This window comes from Ylistrum balloti, unplaced genomic scaffold (genome assembly GCF_031769215.1).
Source record: "Ylistrum balloti isolate Yb309-2 unplaced genomic scaffold, AGI_CSIRO_Ybal_v1 Utg370226, whole genome shotgun sequence".
NCBI classification, from domain to species: domain Eukaryota; kingdom Metazoa; phylum Mollusca; class Bivalvia; order Pectinida; family Pectinidae; genus Ylistrum; species Ylistrum balloti.
Window position 1 is genome coordinate 874,049 of NW_026782188.1, and position 16,687 is coordinate 890,735.

The following is a 16,687-nucleotide window of genomic DNA, read 5'->3' on the forward strand; positions in this document are numbered from 1 at the left end:
TTCAGGGATTCACCACACAACACACATTCTGGGCTACCCACATTCTCACTCTCAGGGATTCACCACACAACACACAGCCTGGGCTACCCACCTTCTCACTCTCAGGGATTCACCACACAACACACAGCCTGGACTACCCACCTTCTCACTTTCAGGGATTCACCACACAACACACATCCTGGAGTACCGACCTTCGCACTCAGGGATTCACCACACAACATACATTCTGGACTACCCACCTTCTCACTTTCAGGGATTCACCACACAACACACATCCAGGGCTACCCACCTTCTCACACTGTGGGATTCACCACACAACACACATTCTGGGCTACCCTCCTTCTCACTCTCAGGGATTCACCACACAACAAACATCCTGGACTACCCACCTTCCCACTCAGGGATTCACCACACAACATACATTCTGGAGTACCCACCTTCTCACTCTCGGGGATTCACCACACAACACACATCCTGGACTACCCACCTTCTCACTCTCAGGGATTCACCACACAACACACAGCCTGGGCTACCCACCTTCTCACTCTCAGGGATTCACCACACAACACACAGCCTGGACTACCCACCTTCTCACTCTCGGGGATTCACCACACAACACACAGCCTGGGCTACCCACCTTCTCACTCTCGGGGATTCACCACACAACACACAGCCTGGGCTACCCACCTTCTCACTCTCGGGGATTCACCACACAACACACATCCTGGAATACCCACCTTCTCACTCTCAGGGATTCAACACACAACACACATCCTGGAGTACCCACCTTCTCACTCTCGGGGATTCACCACACAACACACATCCTGGAGTACCCACCTTGTCAATCTCAGGGATCACTACACAACAGAAATTGTTGATGAAGTATATATCTGATGTCGAGGGGTACACCAAACAAGAGTTTGCAGGGTAACATATATCAGATAGAAGTATGAGATCAGCATGGACATCTCCAGAATAAAACCTTTTTCTTAATGAGCTATAGAACAGGTGTAGGATAAAGAGGTATTTGTCCTCATCTTTGTATTTCCTATGTATATTGGTGTTAAACAGGGATTATGGAAATCTGGCAGAATAACAAAGGAAAAATGAAAATGGTATGGATTATTTTTGGCCGATACATATGTTTAAAATACTGTCTCTGTTACTCGGCTGACAGAGCATGTGTTTTTGGCTCAGATTATAGAGCCAAAGACCAAGGTTTGATTTTTGTTCGGGTTAGAAATAAGTTTTGCTGTTTTCTTTTACTTCTATAACATACATAACATAGACGTTGTTTTAAAATACACAGTCTACACCCACTAGCCATGAGAATATCTACCAACAATGTACAGTAATTATTGATCTTACATAGGTATCATATTGTGCCCAAACTACTTGGATAGGTATACACAATAGTCACCCCAAACAACAAGAGCCAATACTTACATTATATTTTATCTTTGTTAACAGTGCATGTGCTGACATATAACTGCACTGATAGTTCTGTATGCTTTCAAATGCTGCCTTCTAGAAGTGTTCCCTAGCTGTCATGGAGTACAGTGTGGGAATTATTTCTGTGTTATTCTACTTAACAAAATGGGGTGGTTCCATTATTTACCTGAAAGAGCTTGTTCATACCTTTATTTCTGAGAAAATTTGATACAGATAGAGTGGATAATGCTGCTTTGATAGAACAGAAATGATATTATCTCTAAGTAACAATATAACTCATTTCTCAGTGTTTTACTGGTATATTTAAATGTGTATGATGACCATCGTAAGTGGAATTGTGGAATTGTATATCATTTATATCTACATGCAGTATTAGACAATATCTGATACAACACTTTATACTAAAAGCTGTTTGTAGATAATTTAGCGGTGACACTATACAGTTTCATTAAACAATGATATTTCATAGTGGTATCATAATTATCAGAAGGTTGATAAGTATGAATACAAAAAGGTGATCATAGAAAACATCTGTCTAATAAAAAGTTAGTGTTACAAACCATGTTTATAACAACATGGTGGCAGAATAATTTGTTTGGAAGCCGATGAAGGTCTCTTGGTGCTTGCTACACAATTAATACTGACTTGTAAGTCTTCATTTAGACTGTACATGTTTGATAGGACCTGGAAAGATATAATGTTTGTAGTATATAAATTTAAGTGTTCTGTATGTGTAATAGTGAACATGGTTTGTGTGTAACATTGATGGCTATCTTTCTGAAAAATAATACTGTTTTGTACTACGTTGATTGTGATGATGGTTTCCGTTAAGAGCCATCTTTCTGACACCTGTAATGATTGATTTCATACTTGCAAGGTTTTTTGATCTGCTTTCATCTCATTTAACCCTCACTTATAAAAGATGAAAAACTTTTGAAGAGAATTGCATTGTCATGTTGACACGTAAGGTTAGAGATGAGAACCAGTTGAGAATTGAATGAGTCTGGTGTTCAAAGAAAACTTTCATTAATGTTGGCATCAATCTGTCAGGATGTCTGAAGGCTGGAGCTACAGATTGGATTCTCTCGTCTCAACAGGTGTTTCTTAACACTCCATAAGTGATATTTGGCTACAGTCTAATGTATCAAACTGTTGGTATTGATACAAAAATATATCAATACTCTCAATACCACTGCGTCTTGTTCTTCAGATAAAAAAATAAACGAGGAACAAAATACAGTTCATGTTTATATGATTATCTAATTGTGTTTTAGCCTTCCTTCAAAACAGCAGGTTCAGGCGTCAATCAGACTAGATGTGTGACAGAAGGCAGGATGTTGAGGACATATTGGTATCCCTGTGGTATTTGTCCTGGCAGGTCAATGCAGGCTTTACAGCGAGTATGATAAACACGCCAGGCATTCTGCTGTCAGGGTGAAGTGAAGTCATTAACAAAATGTTTGTTATAGAAGGATTGTCACAAAATCCACAACAAAGTCATCTATGATTTGTCTGCACTAAAAATTCTCATACCAAAGTACAAATATAGATTATTGTTCATTTCTAACATTCTTTAACTCGGATAATGTAGACACAGTCTTTTGATATCAATTGCTAATTTAAAATTTGTCAGCATTTCTCACAGTCCTTTCTATTTTCTACTTTTTGACAACATTTCCTGCCATCCTTTCGTTTTTACAGGAAAGTTTTTTCACACTTGAAAATCATTATTTTGGTCATATTTAGTATGTTAACCTATTTAACTTACTGTTACAATAATGCACCAATGATACACCTTTGGATGGGGTTGTGTCATTGTGTAAAATAAGGTTGCTGTGACCTTGACTATGACCTCAAAGAAACACACAGAAATATGCCAGTGGCATACATTGGATGTAAGTGCAATGCTTGATTTGGTTTCACTTATACTTTACAATAACTACCAAGTATACCATAGAGCCAAGTTTCTTGATATCAGAGGAATCTGGTGGTAGAAAACCCACAAGATTGTGTTGGTCAGGAATTCAGAGAAATCTGTTGAACCCAGAGAAAACCCACGAGATTGTGTTGTCTTTGTGTAAGACAGTTGCCCTGATAACAACATTGTTTTTGTGTAAGACAGTTGTCCTGATCACAACATTGTCTTTGTGTAAGACAGTTGCCCTGATCACAACATTGTCTTTGTGTAAGACAGTTGCCCTGATCACAACATTGTCTTTGTGTAAGACAGTTGCCCTGAACATTGTTTTTGTGTAAGACAGTTGCCCTGATCACAACATTGTCTTTGTGTAAGACAGTTGCCCTGAACATTGTTTTTGTGTAAGACAGTTGCCCTGATCACAACATTGTTTTTGTGTAAGACAGTTGCCCTGATCACAACATTGTCTTTGTGTAAGACAGTTGCCCTGAACATTGTTTTTGTGTAAGACTGTTGCCTTAATCGCAACATTGTCTTTGTGTAAGACAGTTGCCCTGATCACAACATTGTCTTTGTGTAAGACAGTTGCCCTGATCACAACATTGTTTTTGTGTAAGACAGTTGCCCTGATCACAACATTGTCTTTGTGTAAGACAGTTGCCCTGATCACAACATTATCTTTGTGTAAGACAGTTGCCCTGATCACAACATTTCTTTGTGTAAGACAGTTGCCCTGATCACAACATTATCTTTGTGTAAGACAGTTGCCCTGATCACAACATTGTCTTTGTGTAAGACAGTTGCCCTGATCACAACATTATCTTTGTGTAAGACAGTTGCCCTGATCACAACATTTCTTTGTGTAAGACAGTTGCCCTGATCACAACATTGTCTTTGTGTAAGACAGTTGCCCTGATCACAACATTGTCTTTGTGTAAGACAGTTGCCCTGATCACAACATTGTCTTTGTGTAAGACAGTTGCCCTGATCACAACATTGTCTTTGTGTAAGACAGTTGCCCTGATCACAACATTGTCTTTGTGTAAGACAGTTGCCCTGATCACAACATTGTCTTTGTGTAAGACAGTTGCCCTGATCACAACATTGTCTTTGTGTAAGACAGTTGCCCTGATCACAACATTGTCTTTGTGTAAGACAGTTGCCCTGATCACAACATTGTCTTTGTGTAAGACAGTTGCCCTGATCACAACATTGTCTTTGTGTAAGACAGTTGCCCTGATCACAACATTGTCTTTGTGTAAGACAGTTGCCCTGATCACAACATTGTCTTTGTGTACAGATCACAACAGTTGCCCTGATCACAACATTGTCTTTGTGTAAGACAGTTGCCCTGATCACAACATTGTCTTTGTGTAAGACACAACATTGTTTTTGTGTAAGACAGTTGCCCTGATCACAACATTGTCTTTGTGTAAGACAGTTGCCCTGATCACAACATTGTTTTTGTGTAAGACAGTTGCCCTGATCACAACATTGTTTTTGTGTAAGACAGTTGCCCTGATCACAACATTGTCTTTGTGTAAGACAGTTGCCCTGATCACAACATTGTCTTTGTGTAAGACAGTTGCCCTGATCACAACATTGTTTTTGTGTAAGACAGTTGCCCTGATCACAACATTGTTTTTGTGTAAGACAGTTGCCCTGATCACAACATTGTCTTTGTGTAAGACAGTTGCCCTGAACATTGTCTTTGTGTAAGACAGTTGCCCTGATCACAACATTGTTTTTGTGTAAGACAGTTGCCCTGATCACAACATTGTCTTTGTGTAAGACAGTTGCCCTGATCACAACATTATCTTTGTGTAAGACAGTTGCCCTGATCACAACATTTCTTTGTGTAAGACAGTTGCCCTGATCACAACATTGTCTTTGTGTAAGACAGTTGCCCTGATCACAACATTGTCTTTGTGTAAGACAGTTGCCCTGATCACAACATTGTCTTTGTGTAAGACAGTTGCCCTGATCACAACATTGTCTTTGTGTAAGACAGTTGCCCTGATCACAACATTGTCTTTGTGTAAGACAGTTGCCCTGAACATTGTTTTTGTGTAAGACAGTTGCCCTGATCACAACATTGTCTTTGTGTAAGACAGTTGCCCTGATCACAACATTGTCTTTGTGTAAGACAGTTGCCCTGATCACAACATTATCTTTGTGTAAGACAGTTGCCCTGAACATTGTTTTTGTGTAAGACAGTTGCCCTGATCACAACATTATCTTTGTGTAAGACAGTTGCCCTGATCACAACATTGTCTTTGTGTAAGACAGTTGCCCTGATCACAACATTGTCTTTGTGTAAGACAGTTGCCCTGATCACAACATTGTCTTTGTGTAAGACAGTTGCCCTGATCACAACATTGTTTTTGTGTAAGACAGTTGCCCTGATCACAACATTTCTTTGTGTAAGACAGTTGCCCTGATCACAACATTGTCTTTGTGTAAGACAGTTGCCCTGATCACAACATTTCTTTGTGTAAGACAGTTGCCCTGATCACAACATTGTCTTTGTGTAAGACAGTTGCCCTGATCACAACATTGTCTTTGTGTAAGACAGTTGCCCTGATCACAACATTGTCTTTGTGTAAGACAGTTGCCCTGATCACAACATTATCTTTGTGTAAGACAGTTGCCCTGATCACAACATTGTCTTTGTGTAAGACAGTTGCCCTGATCACAACATTGTCTTTGTGTAAGACAGTTGCCCTGATCACAACATTGTTTTTGTGTAAGACAGTTGCCCTGATCACAACATTTCTTTGTGTAAGACAGTTGCCCTGATCACAACATTGTCTTTGTGTAAGACAGTTGCCCTGATCACAACATTGTTTTTGTGTAAGACAGTTGCCCTGATCACAACATTTCTTTGTGTAAGACAGTTGCCCTGATCACAACATTATCTTTGTGTAAGACAGTTGCCCTGATAACAACATTGTCTTTGTGTAAGACAGTTGCCCTGAACATTGTCTTTGTGTAAGACAGTTGCCCTGATCACAACATTGTTTTTGTGTAAGACAGTTGCCCTGATCACAACATTGTCTTTGTGTAAGACAGTTGCCCTGATCACAACATTGTCTTTGTGTAAGACAGTTGCCCTGATCACAACATTGTTTTTGTGTAAGACAGTTGCCCTGATCACAACATTGTCTTTGTGTAAGACAGTTGCCCTGATCACAACATTGTCTTTGTGTAAGACAGTTGCCCTGATCACAACATTGTCTTTGTGTAAGACAGTTGCCCTGATCACAACATTGTCTTTGTGTAAGACAGTTGCCCTGATCACAACATTGTCTTTGTGTAAGACAGTTGCCCTGATCACAACATTGTCTTTGTGTAAGACAGTTGCCCTGATCACAACATTGTCTTTGTGTAAGACAGTTGCCCTGATAACAACATTGTCTTTGTGTAAGACAGTTGCCCTGATCACAACACCTGTTCACTCTTAACTGTATCTATTTTTTCATCCTTATTCAGAAGAAGACAATTTTTAGCTCTTCTCTCCACAAATGTACAGTGAAGGTCTGTTTTAATAGTACAGGTGCATTTCATGTGGGTAAAATTTCAAGGTCACAGATTCTAAGTAATATTATTTTCAGTATATTGGATTATGAACAGTTATATACACCTCATACATCTGTTTTATAATAGAGTTCTGTTAGGTTATTCACTCTACCTAACAAACACTGATTAATGTACTTACAGACCTCGGTTTGACAACTGTTGGGAGAGATATTGCCAGGTGTTACTAACTATAACCTGTGGTGAGAGGTAACCATACCTTCATTGGTCAACGTCAGTGCTGACCACATTACCGGACATTGTCAGTCAGGTGATTCAATCATGTATTATTTGTAATTAATGATTGTCCACTCCTGATCACATGACGTAAACATGGTGGATGTTTGTCACTATAGACAGGAAGATTACATTGATTGACTACAAGTATGATGCGACATTCCTAACTATATGATATATATCCTGGAGGATATGTAAAGAAAAACGTACAAAAGCTGTCTATTGTTGTAAATAATTTGACTTGACTACAAACTACTGGACTTACAGATGTACCTAAAACAATGTATTTCTTATAACATTTATGTATATGATCTGTATCAGTCATGTTGTGTTAATGATCTATACTATATCATATGATGTGTTAATTATCTATACTATATCATATGATGTGTTAATGATCTATACTAAATCATGACATATTAATGATCTATACTATATCATATGATGTGTTAATTATCTATACTATATCATATGACATGTTAATGATCTATACTATATCATATGATGTGTTAATTATCTATACTATATCATATTATGTGTTAATGATCTATACTATATCATATGATGTGTTAATTTTGTGATCTGTATAAAATCATATGACATGTTAATGATCTATACTAAATCATGACATATTAATGATCTATACTAAATCATATGACATGTTTGTGATCTACACTCAACAAAAAAAGAAAGGTTAACATGTTTCCTTGGTGAATACCTGTAAATGAGTGAAAACAAAATGACGTTTGTACAGTATTAGAAAATGGTAATGTTTTACATTACAAATTCCAAGGGGGTTACCAAAATCATTCAAGCGTGTAAGTTTGTAGTAGCGAAAGAGCTGCAAAAGGTTTTCTGCGACTAACTTGTATCTCCGCTTGAATTTCATAAACATTCAAACTGACAACTGTTCCTTAGATCGTTAGGGCTTAGAAATCACCGAATCTTTCTATCTATCAACTTTATCATTATGCCCCGGCCGACCCGGTAAAACGACCGCCAGGGATGACCGTCGTATACGATTGATACACTTGCGCAATCGATTCGTAACCGCAGTACAGACTATAAGGACATTGTTTTGGCATCGTGTGTCTCCCCAAACAGTCCGCAACAGGTTGAGGGCCTACCAATTGAAAGTGCGGCGTCCCTACACTGGACCCAATTTGTTGCAACGTCACTGTAATAATCGGCGTAACTGGACCTGTGTTCACCGTCGTTGGGCCTTACGACAATGGAACAATGTTCTGTTTTCAGATGTGTCCAGGTTTTGTCTGCAACACGGTGACGGAAGGCACAGAGTGTGGAGGCGATGAGGGGAGCATTTTGCAAACTGCTGCATCGCGGCGGAAGTGTAATGGTTTGGGGTGGTATTTGTGGGGGGACTCGTACCACGCTTGTTGTGTTAAATGGCAATTTAACCGGCATTCGATATCGGGACGAAATTTTAAGACCAGTGGTTCTGCTATTCTTAAGACACCATGGCATTGGCGCCATTTTTCAACAGGTTAACGCACCAGCACACACCAGTCGCGTCAGCAGAACTTTCTTGCAGCAGAATAACGGACAGGTGTTAGATTGGCCATCTAAATCACCTGATTTGTCACTGATTGAGCATGTCTGGGACGTTCTTGGGCGACGCATGAGAGAACGTCAAAATCATTCGTCAAATTTGCAGGAGCTGGCCCAAGCCTTGATCGCTGAATGGAACAACATCTCTCCTTGAATTATCCGCCGGTTTACGAGTTCCATCACGACGCTGCAATGCTGTTTACTTCGCAAACGGTGGCCATACCCGTTACTAATGGTGTTACCTTTGAAATTGACCCCATCGTCCTTTACAGTCGAATAAAATCAGCTGAATGCAAAGTTTTATTATGAACCATGACTGCAGTTTTATCAGAATTGATCAATTACTTTATTCGTACATGATTGGTAAGGATTTATGAAGGGGTTAATTAATTAATCACAGAATAAAGTAGTGTTACCTTTCTTTTTTTGTTTAGTATATACTAAATCATATGACATGTTAGTGATCTTTATTAAATCATATGACATGTTAATGATCTATACTAAGTCATATGACATGTTAATGATCTATACTAAGTCATATGACATGTTAATAATAGTCACCACTTTGTCTGCCTGTTCGTACGTCTTTCCACCCATCCTTTCGTTTCTGAAGCATAGCTTTGCCCACAGTCATACATTAGTCATACTAAGACAATGTGTAGTGTACTAAATTCAGGGCCCACAAGCTCTCATTTGCAGTGTTATTGCAATTTGGCTTGCATTTACATTAGGATAATGAAACTTAGCGTAAACATTGGTCATACTAAAATGATGTACAATGTACCATATTGAGGGCCTGTAACCCATTAATTACAGAGTTATTGCCCTTTGTTTAACCTTTTATGTCCAAAACATAACTTCGTTTGTATTTAAGTAAGATAGAATAATGAAACTTGGTGTATACAATTGTCTTTCTAAGAGGATGTACAGTATACCAAATAAAGTGCTTGAAATCTGTTTTTTTTTTTTTTTTTTACAGAATTATTGCGTTTTACCTAAAACTTTTGCCCAGTAGAGTTGTTCCTAGGGAGCATTCATCAGTTTCACTGATACTCGTGTATTTTAGTGTTCCCAACCTTAAGAGTGTTCAATATTTTGAGAACTAAGAATGATATTTATAGACAAGCTTGCTAACCTTTAAAACAAAAAATCTACAGGTGTATTTTCTGTTGAACTTATTCAATTTTATATGTACACAATTTTGTTAAGAAAGGTAAACATATAGATTTACTCATGTCTTTTGTATAGCTCATTGCAGTCACTCTTCAATTCTGAAAGGATTCTGAAAACAATGTCATATTTTTGCTCTTATGTGCGTGCACCTTGCAAAGGACAAGGACACAGGTTTGACACATGGTACATTTTCAATCTGTTCCGAAAACAGCTGTATTGTGTAGTTTTATTGAAAAATTTCTATTTAAATGTGCTATTTATTCGGTTTTTGTGCAATCTTCGGCTGCAGATATCAAGTCGGCCCATTGATCAGTTCAGCGATGTTTTTCAAGTCAATATAAGATACATCCAAGCTGACATGTTCAATTCATTTCAAGGTCAGATTTGTACAAGCTTAATAGATGAATTTGAGTTTTAGAAAGTATGATTATGATGAATGAGATTTGTTGTTCCCATAAGAGGATCTGTCATGTTCCAAGGTCACCTTGAATACTGAGTGTATATCTCTCTGTAATTTGTCGTTACCTTTATACACATTTTTTTAGATATTCAGAGGAACAATTTATATTTTTGTGAGCTGAGGTAACATAAGGATGGCTTTAAAATGTCCATTATTTTACATCAGTGTCAAATTTTACCAACAAAAAGCTTTTATGTTTTTCAGTATTTGGTCTGAAGTTGTAGTTACTTGGGATTGGCCTATAGTTGACTGTTGATATAGTTTAAAACATATTTCCGAACATTTTCTTCTGGTTGGTGAACAAATATAATAAAAGCAGCAGGAGAGCAGAGTGTGATGTTTCGATGACTACACAGTCACCTTCATCAGACAAATGACCAGTGTAGATTAGAGTGTGATGTTTCGATGACTACACAGTCACCTTCATCAGACAAATGACCACTGTAGATTAGAGTGTGACGTTTCGATGACTACACAGTCACCTTCATCAGACAAATGACCAGTGTAGATTAGAGTGTGACGTTTCGATGACTACACAGTCACCTTCATCAGACAAATGACCACTGTAGATTAGAGTGTGACGTTACGATGACTACACAGTCACCTTCATCAGACAAATGACCACTGTAGATTAGAGTGTGACGTTTCGATGACTACACAGTCACCTTCATCAGACAAATGACCACTGTAGATTAGAGTGTGATGTTTTGATGACTACACAGTCACACTCATCAGACAAATGACCAGTGTGGAGCGTACTCTCACTGTAGTACATACTCATTCAGTTGTATTATAATCCTCAGTACACTAAGGTGGAAAATAGTGTGACGAGACGATAAACATATTTTTGGTCAAAAAATACACAAGATGGTAAGAATGGACTGTAGTCAATTTGACTACACTTTGTTTAACACCTGTGGCAAAGTTTAGGTCATCTCAAGTCTATATTCCTGAATGAAAACTACCAAATCTGATCAAGCAAGCTTACATCACTGTACCAGTTTTCTATAAACAAAGGAAATAGTCATTATTCTCAATAAAAAAAAGTTTGTTCTGAAACACACTTTAACAGTTAAACAGTTAAACATCAGTTAACCTGTCATTTGCACACAAGAATGTGTTGTAGTCCCCAGAGTGTGATTTGATGCGATGTTAGATGAGATTCCTACTCGTTAATGACTTAAGTACAAATATAAAACATTGTTGACAAATCAACTTCTGTATCCAAGACGATTAAGAAGTGCTATATTGGTATCCAGGGAGATTTAGTAGTGTGATATTGGTATCCAGGGAGATTTATTAGTGCTATGGTTGTCCTGTCACAATGAATTGAATGAAAAAAAAACTTGGTTTCTGTTGAGTAAGATCTGTGTAAAAGTGCCTGTTACTTCATGTAAAATCTGTGTGTGAAGCTTGTACTATTCCTTCACTGAACATCTGTGTATGAAATATGTACTATTGCTTCATTCAACATCTGTGTGTGGAACTTGTACTCCTATACCATGTTATAAGATATTTGAGTTAGATAAACCTATACTAGGTTATAAGATATTTGAGGTAGATAAACCTATACCAGGTTATAAGATATTTGAGGTAGATAAACCTATACCAGGTTATAAGATATTTCAGGTAGATATGACCTATACCAGGTTATAAGATATTTGAGTTAGATAAACCTATACCAGGTTATAAGATATTTGAGGTAGATAAACCTATACTAGGTTATAAGATAATTGAGGTAGATAAACCTATACTAGGTTATAAGATAATTGAGGTAGATAAACCTATACCAGGTTATAAGATATTTGAGGTAGATATGACCTATACCAGGTTATAAGATATTTGAGGTAGATAAACCTATACTAGGTTATAAGATATTTGAGGTAGATATGAACTATACCAGGTTATAAGATATTTGAGTTAGATAAACCTATACCAGGTTATAAGATATTTGAGGTAGATAAACCTATACTAGGTTATAAGATATTTGAGGTAGATATGACCTATACCAGGTTATAAGATATTTGAGGTAGATAAACCTATACTAGGTTATAAGATATTTGAGGTAGATAAACCTATACTAGGTTATAAGATATTTGAGGTAGATATAACCTATACCAGGTTATAAGATATTTGAGGTAGATAAACCTATACCAGGTTATAAGATAATTGAGGTAGATATGACCTATACCAGGTTATAAGATATTTGAGGTAGATAAACCTATATCAGGTTATAAGATATTTGGGGGAGATATAACCTATACCAGGTTATAAGATAATTGAGGTAAATAAACCTTGCTGACAAATCTTTGCAAAATGGAGTTTATTAAAACATGGTCAATCTGAACGATGGTCGCTTTAAAAAGGGTCAAAAAGTACCGTAAGTCAATATAAAAAGTACCGTAAGTCAATATAAAAAGTACCGTAAGTCAATATAAAAAGTACCGTAAGTCAATATAAAAAGTACCGTAAGTCAATATAAAAAGTACCGTAAGTCAACATAAAAAGGGACGAAGTGATTATCACAGCATAGTCGCTCTAGAAAATAAGTTACTCTAAAAATGTACAAGATCTTATCTGAGTATAGTTGCTCAAGAAAATTAGTCACTATAAAAAGGTAACAGGGTATTTATTCCACTAAGAATTATAAAAATCTGTTGAGGCGTTCTCATTGTGCTATTTCTGTACTACATTTTCATTCTAATAACAAAATTAAAAGCTAAAATCTGTCAGAAATGTATGGCTCTATTTGTATTTCACTGGAACTTTGATTAGATGTTATGCAGTTAAACAATGTATTTTCATTTTACCCAAAAAATTATTATCTAGAGATTTGTGAGATTTGGTTTATTCCAAAGAATCTCTTTCTGCTGCAGTCTCTGGGGAGCTGTTCCATTTTAAGGCCTAAACTGAGAATTGCATAAAGGATATATTTTTATATATCTAAGTGAAGAAATGTGATTATATTTTCTTGGCTCTACTCCACATGGAATAATTGAAAACAATTTGAAAAAATATTATCTGTATTTCTTAGTATAGCATGTCTTGTGTATATTCACTTAAAACGAAACCAAATATAGTCTTATTGTTTGTGGTACACATCCTTACAACAGCTGACGTCATTTGAAGGCTTGAAGTGTCCACAGATAGTGAAGCTAATCGGAGCGGGGGAGTTAACTATATTGTTGTCACACTGAAATGTCACAACCAGAACAGGACAGTATGACATCTCACAATTCATGTTAAAGTGACCAAAAGGCCAACCAGTCCTTGCCAATAAATTCTTTAGAAAGTTGAAGTCAAATATCTGGTCCTTAAGGGCTTGAAAGTTAATTCCTAATAAGGTCGTCTGAATCAAAGGGTCAGGATTACATATAGCCATTGTGTTTCTTCTTCAAAAAAATTGTCTGAAATAGGATCATGAGATGGTCCTGGTATGATGTTATTTTTTTTTAATTAAATATGGCTGTCATGACAGCCATCTTGTAAATCACATATTAAAACTCTTTTCAAGTTCCACTGGTGCTACTGAACTGAAAATTGGTGGGGATGTTGATGAAAGGAAGTTGATAAAGTGTTAGTTTTCAGCCTTATGGAAAGTTCAGTAAGGCAACCATGATGCCTGAACAACACCTGAAATTTTGTGGAAAATTCATACTTAGAAACTAAAAAATGTATTTTACATTAACTGTAAGTTATTCTGCAATGTTTTGGTTAATAGTACTGTTCCTACTACTCCTATTACTGTTACCTGATGTCTTGTTATATCTTTTCCTATTCCATTACAGAAGAGTCTTCCCCTGTGGCAGTTGGTTCTGGACTACTGTATCGCCAACAAATCAGATTTAACCAACACATTATTTGAGGTGAGTTGTTAATCAGATTCAACCAAAACATTATTTGAGGTGAGTTGTTAATCAGATTCAACCAACACATTATTTGAGGTGAGTTGTCAATGATAACTTCATTTAAGATGAAAGGAAAGATCAGGGGACATAATTATGATGGTAATAACAGACAGAAAAATATCATTCTTTTTATAAGGAATTATCAATACTATTGCAGATTACAAATTTGGTGTATTATGGAGTATGATAAGGTGTTGAGATATACAGTAGAATCCTACTCAATGTAATGTATTTTCTAAAGTACATTTTACAAAAATGTACTCAGTAGTATATTTTATTGGGTATAACTTTTTCAGAAAGGTGTTAATAGCCATCGGACAGTATCAGGACCTGTGAAGGTGCTTTACTTACAGTGGACTTACATGTCTGCAGGTATCAGCCAAACTCGGGATCTCTATAAAAGGTAATATCACTACTCAATCATATTTCTCTTTCTAATGTTGTTGGATCAATCGGTTTCACATCTTCTGAGCCCTGACATTCAATCTCCTGTTTCACCTTGACTTCAATTTTCAAATTGAAATTCAGAAATTTAATTAGGATCTTGAAAATGCACAAATGTGTGTAATTCAAGTGTGAATTGATATCATCAGCAATCTGTCATGTCCTTGGACACTTTTTCATAATCATGAAAAATGTGGTAAAGGTGATGTGTGTGCATAAGATTTTCTGAGATTACATGTAGCAGACCAGTGTCATCAAGCCTTAGTCCCACCATAAGCCCACTCGATACAACCATTGTCCCTGCTCCAGATTTCATTTCTCACACCATTGAGAAAACAGTGATTGCCTGTGTACAGATCAGCAGGCAGCTTAACTTGTCGGATTGGGCAAATCAACTGTAAGAAATTAAGCTGATATTTTGATATGCCATTCATTTTGTCAAGGTGATATGCAGTTTATGTCAGAAGTGTGTTGCTTTCCCAGCCATAAGTCCTCTGTGTGCATCTCATTGATAGGGTATAGCAGGAGCAGACATTACCTAAGTAATATTACAACTTATTGTGATGTCAGCAGGCCCGTGACCTTGGAATAAATTAGGCTGAAAAATGTTATATTTTCACCTAAAAATCTATTAATGATCATGGGAGCTGTTTGTAAATTGATTTTTTTACTTTCAGTCGGTTGAGAATTGGCAAGCTGATGGGAGCTTGTCAGGCAAATAGAGAATAGTCTGTCTCACATGCATGGAGGCCTTCCATGGATAATTCATGGTGTGATGTTTAATTACCCCTATGTCCTGAAAGGTACTTTACTTTGGTGTATTTATATTAAAAGGGTAAAAGTCCTTGTAACAATGAGACTTTTGTATTGTTTCAGGTTTATGCAGGCTGGGCTTGTACCCTTACAGCTCATTCAGGAATATATTAAGATGGAAATGTCCCAGGTAAGCATCAAATGAATCCCATATGCTCTCACTTCAGTAAAGACAGCTAGGAATGGAAAATCTTCTGAAGAAAAGTTAGAATGTATCAAATGATATTTATACCAAAATTAATGAATAAGCAGTAACTGTCAGTGACAGGTTTGTTTAACATGATTTGTTTATACAATACAAAGCTGTAGCAGGACTATTAGGCCTGTTCCTGTAGATCTCTTGTTATGATCTGTGATTATTACAGGTCCAATGGACCTGGTCTCATCTGATGGTCAGTGACTTTTGTGGTCTGTTGAACCTCTTCTGATGGTCAGTGACTGTAACAGGTCTAATGGACCTATTGTGATGGACAGTGACTGTAACAGGTCTAATGGACCTATTGTGATGGTCAGTGGCTGTAACAGGTCTAATGGACCTATTGTGATGGACAGTGACTGTAACAGGTCTAATGGACCTATTGTGATGGACAGTGACTGTAACAGGTCTAATGGACCTATTGTGATGGTCAGTGGCTGTAACAGGTCTAATGGACCTATTGTGATGGACAGTGACTGTAACAGGTCTAATGGACCTATTGTGATGGTCAGTGGCTGTAACAGGTCTAATGGACCTATTGTGATGGACAGTGACTGTAACAGGTCTAATGGACCTATTGTGATGGACAGTGGCGGGAACAGGTGTAATGGACCTATTGTGATGGACAGTGACTGTAACAGGTCTAATGGACCTATTGTGATGGACAGTGACTGTAACAGGTCTAATGGACCTATTGTGATGGACAGTGGCGGGAACAGGTCTAATGGACCTATTGTGATGGACAGTGACTGTAACAGGTCTAATGGACCTATTGTGATGGACAGTGGCGGGAACAGGTCTAATGGACCTATTGTGATGGACAGTGACTGTAACAGGTCTAATGGACCTATTGTGATGGACAGTGGCGGGAACAGGTCTAATGGACCTATTGTGATGGTCAGTGGCTGTAACAGGTCTAATGGACCTATTGTGATGGACAG

At 37.4% G+C, this 16,687-nt stretch overlaps 1 protein-coding gene across 1 annotated transcript in view; it reads left to right on the top strand.

Moving 5' to 3' along the window:
* The window catches only part of LOC132551894 (U3 small nucleolar RNA-associated protein 6 homolog), a 144,275-nt gene that overhangs the window by 112,813 nt on the left and 14,775 nt on the right, over positions 1 to 16,687 (top strand). Inside the window, exons 18-20 of the mRNA XM_060216040.1 lie at positions 14,174 to 14,251; positions 14,590 to 14,696; positions 15,614 to 15,680. Coding sequence (XP_060072023.1) covers positions 14,174 to 14,251; positions 14,590 to 14,696; positions 15,614 to 15,680 — 252 coding nt within the window. The remainder of the gene's footprint in view (positions 1 to 14,173; positions 14,252 to 14,589; positions 14,697 to 15,613; positions 15,681 to 16,687) is intronic.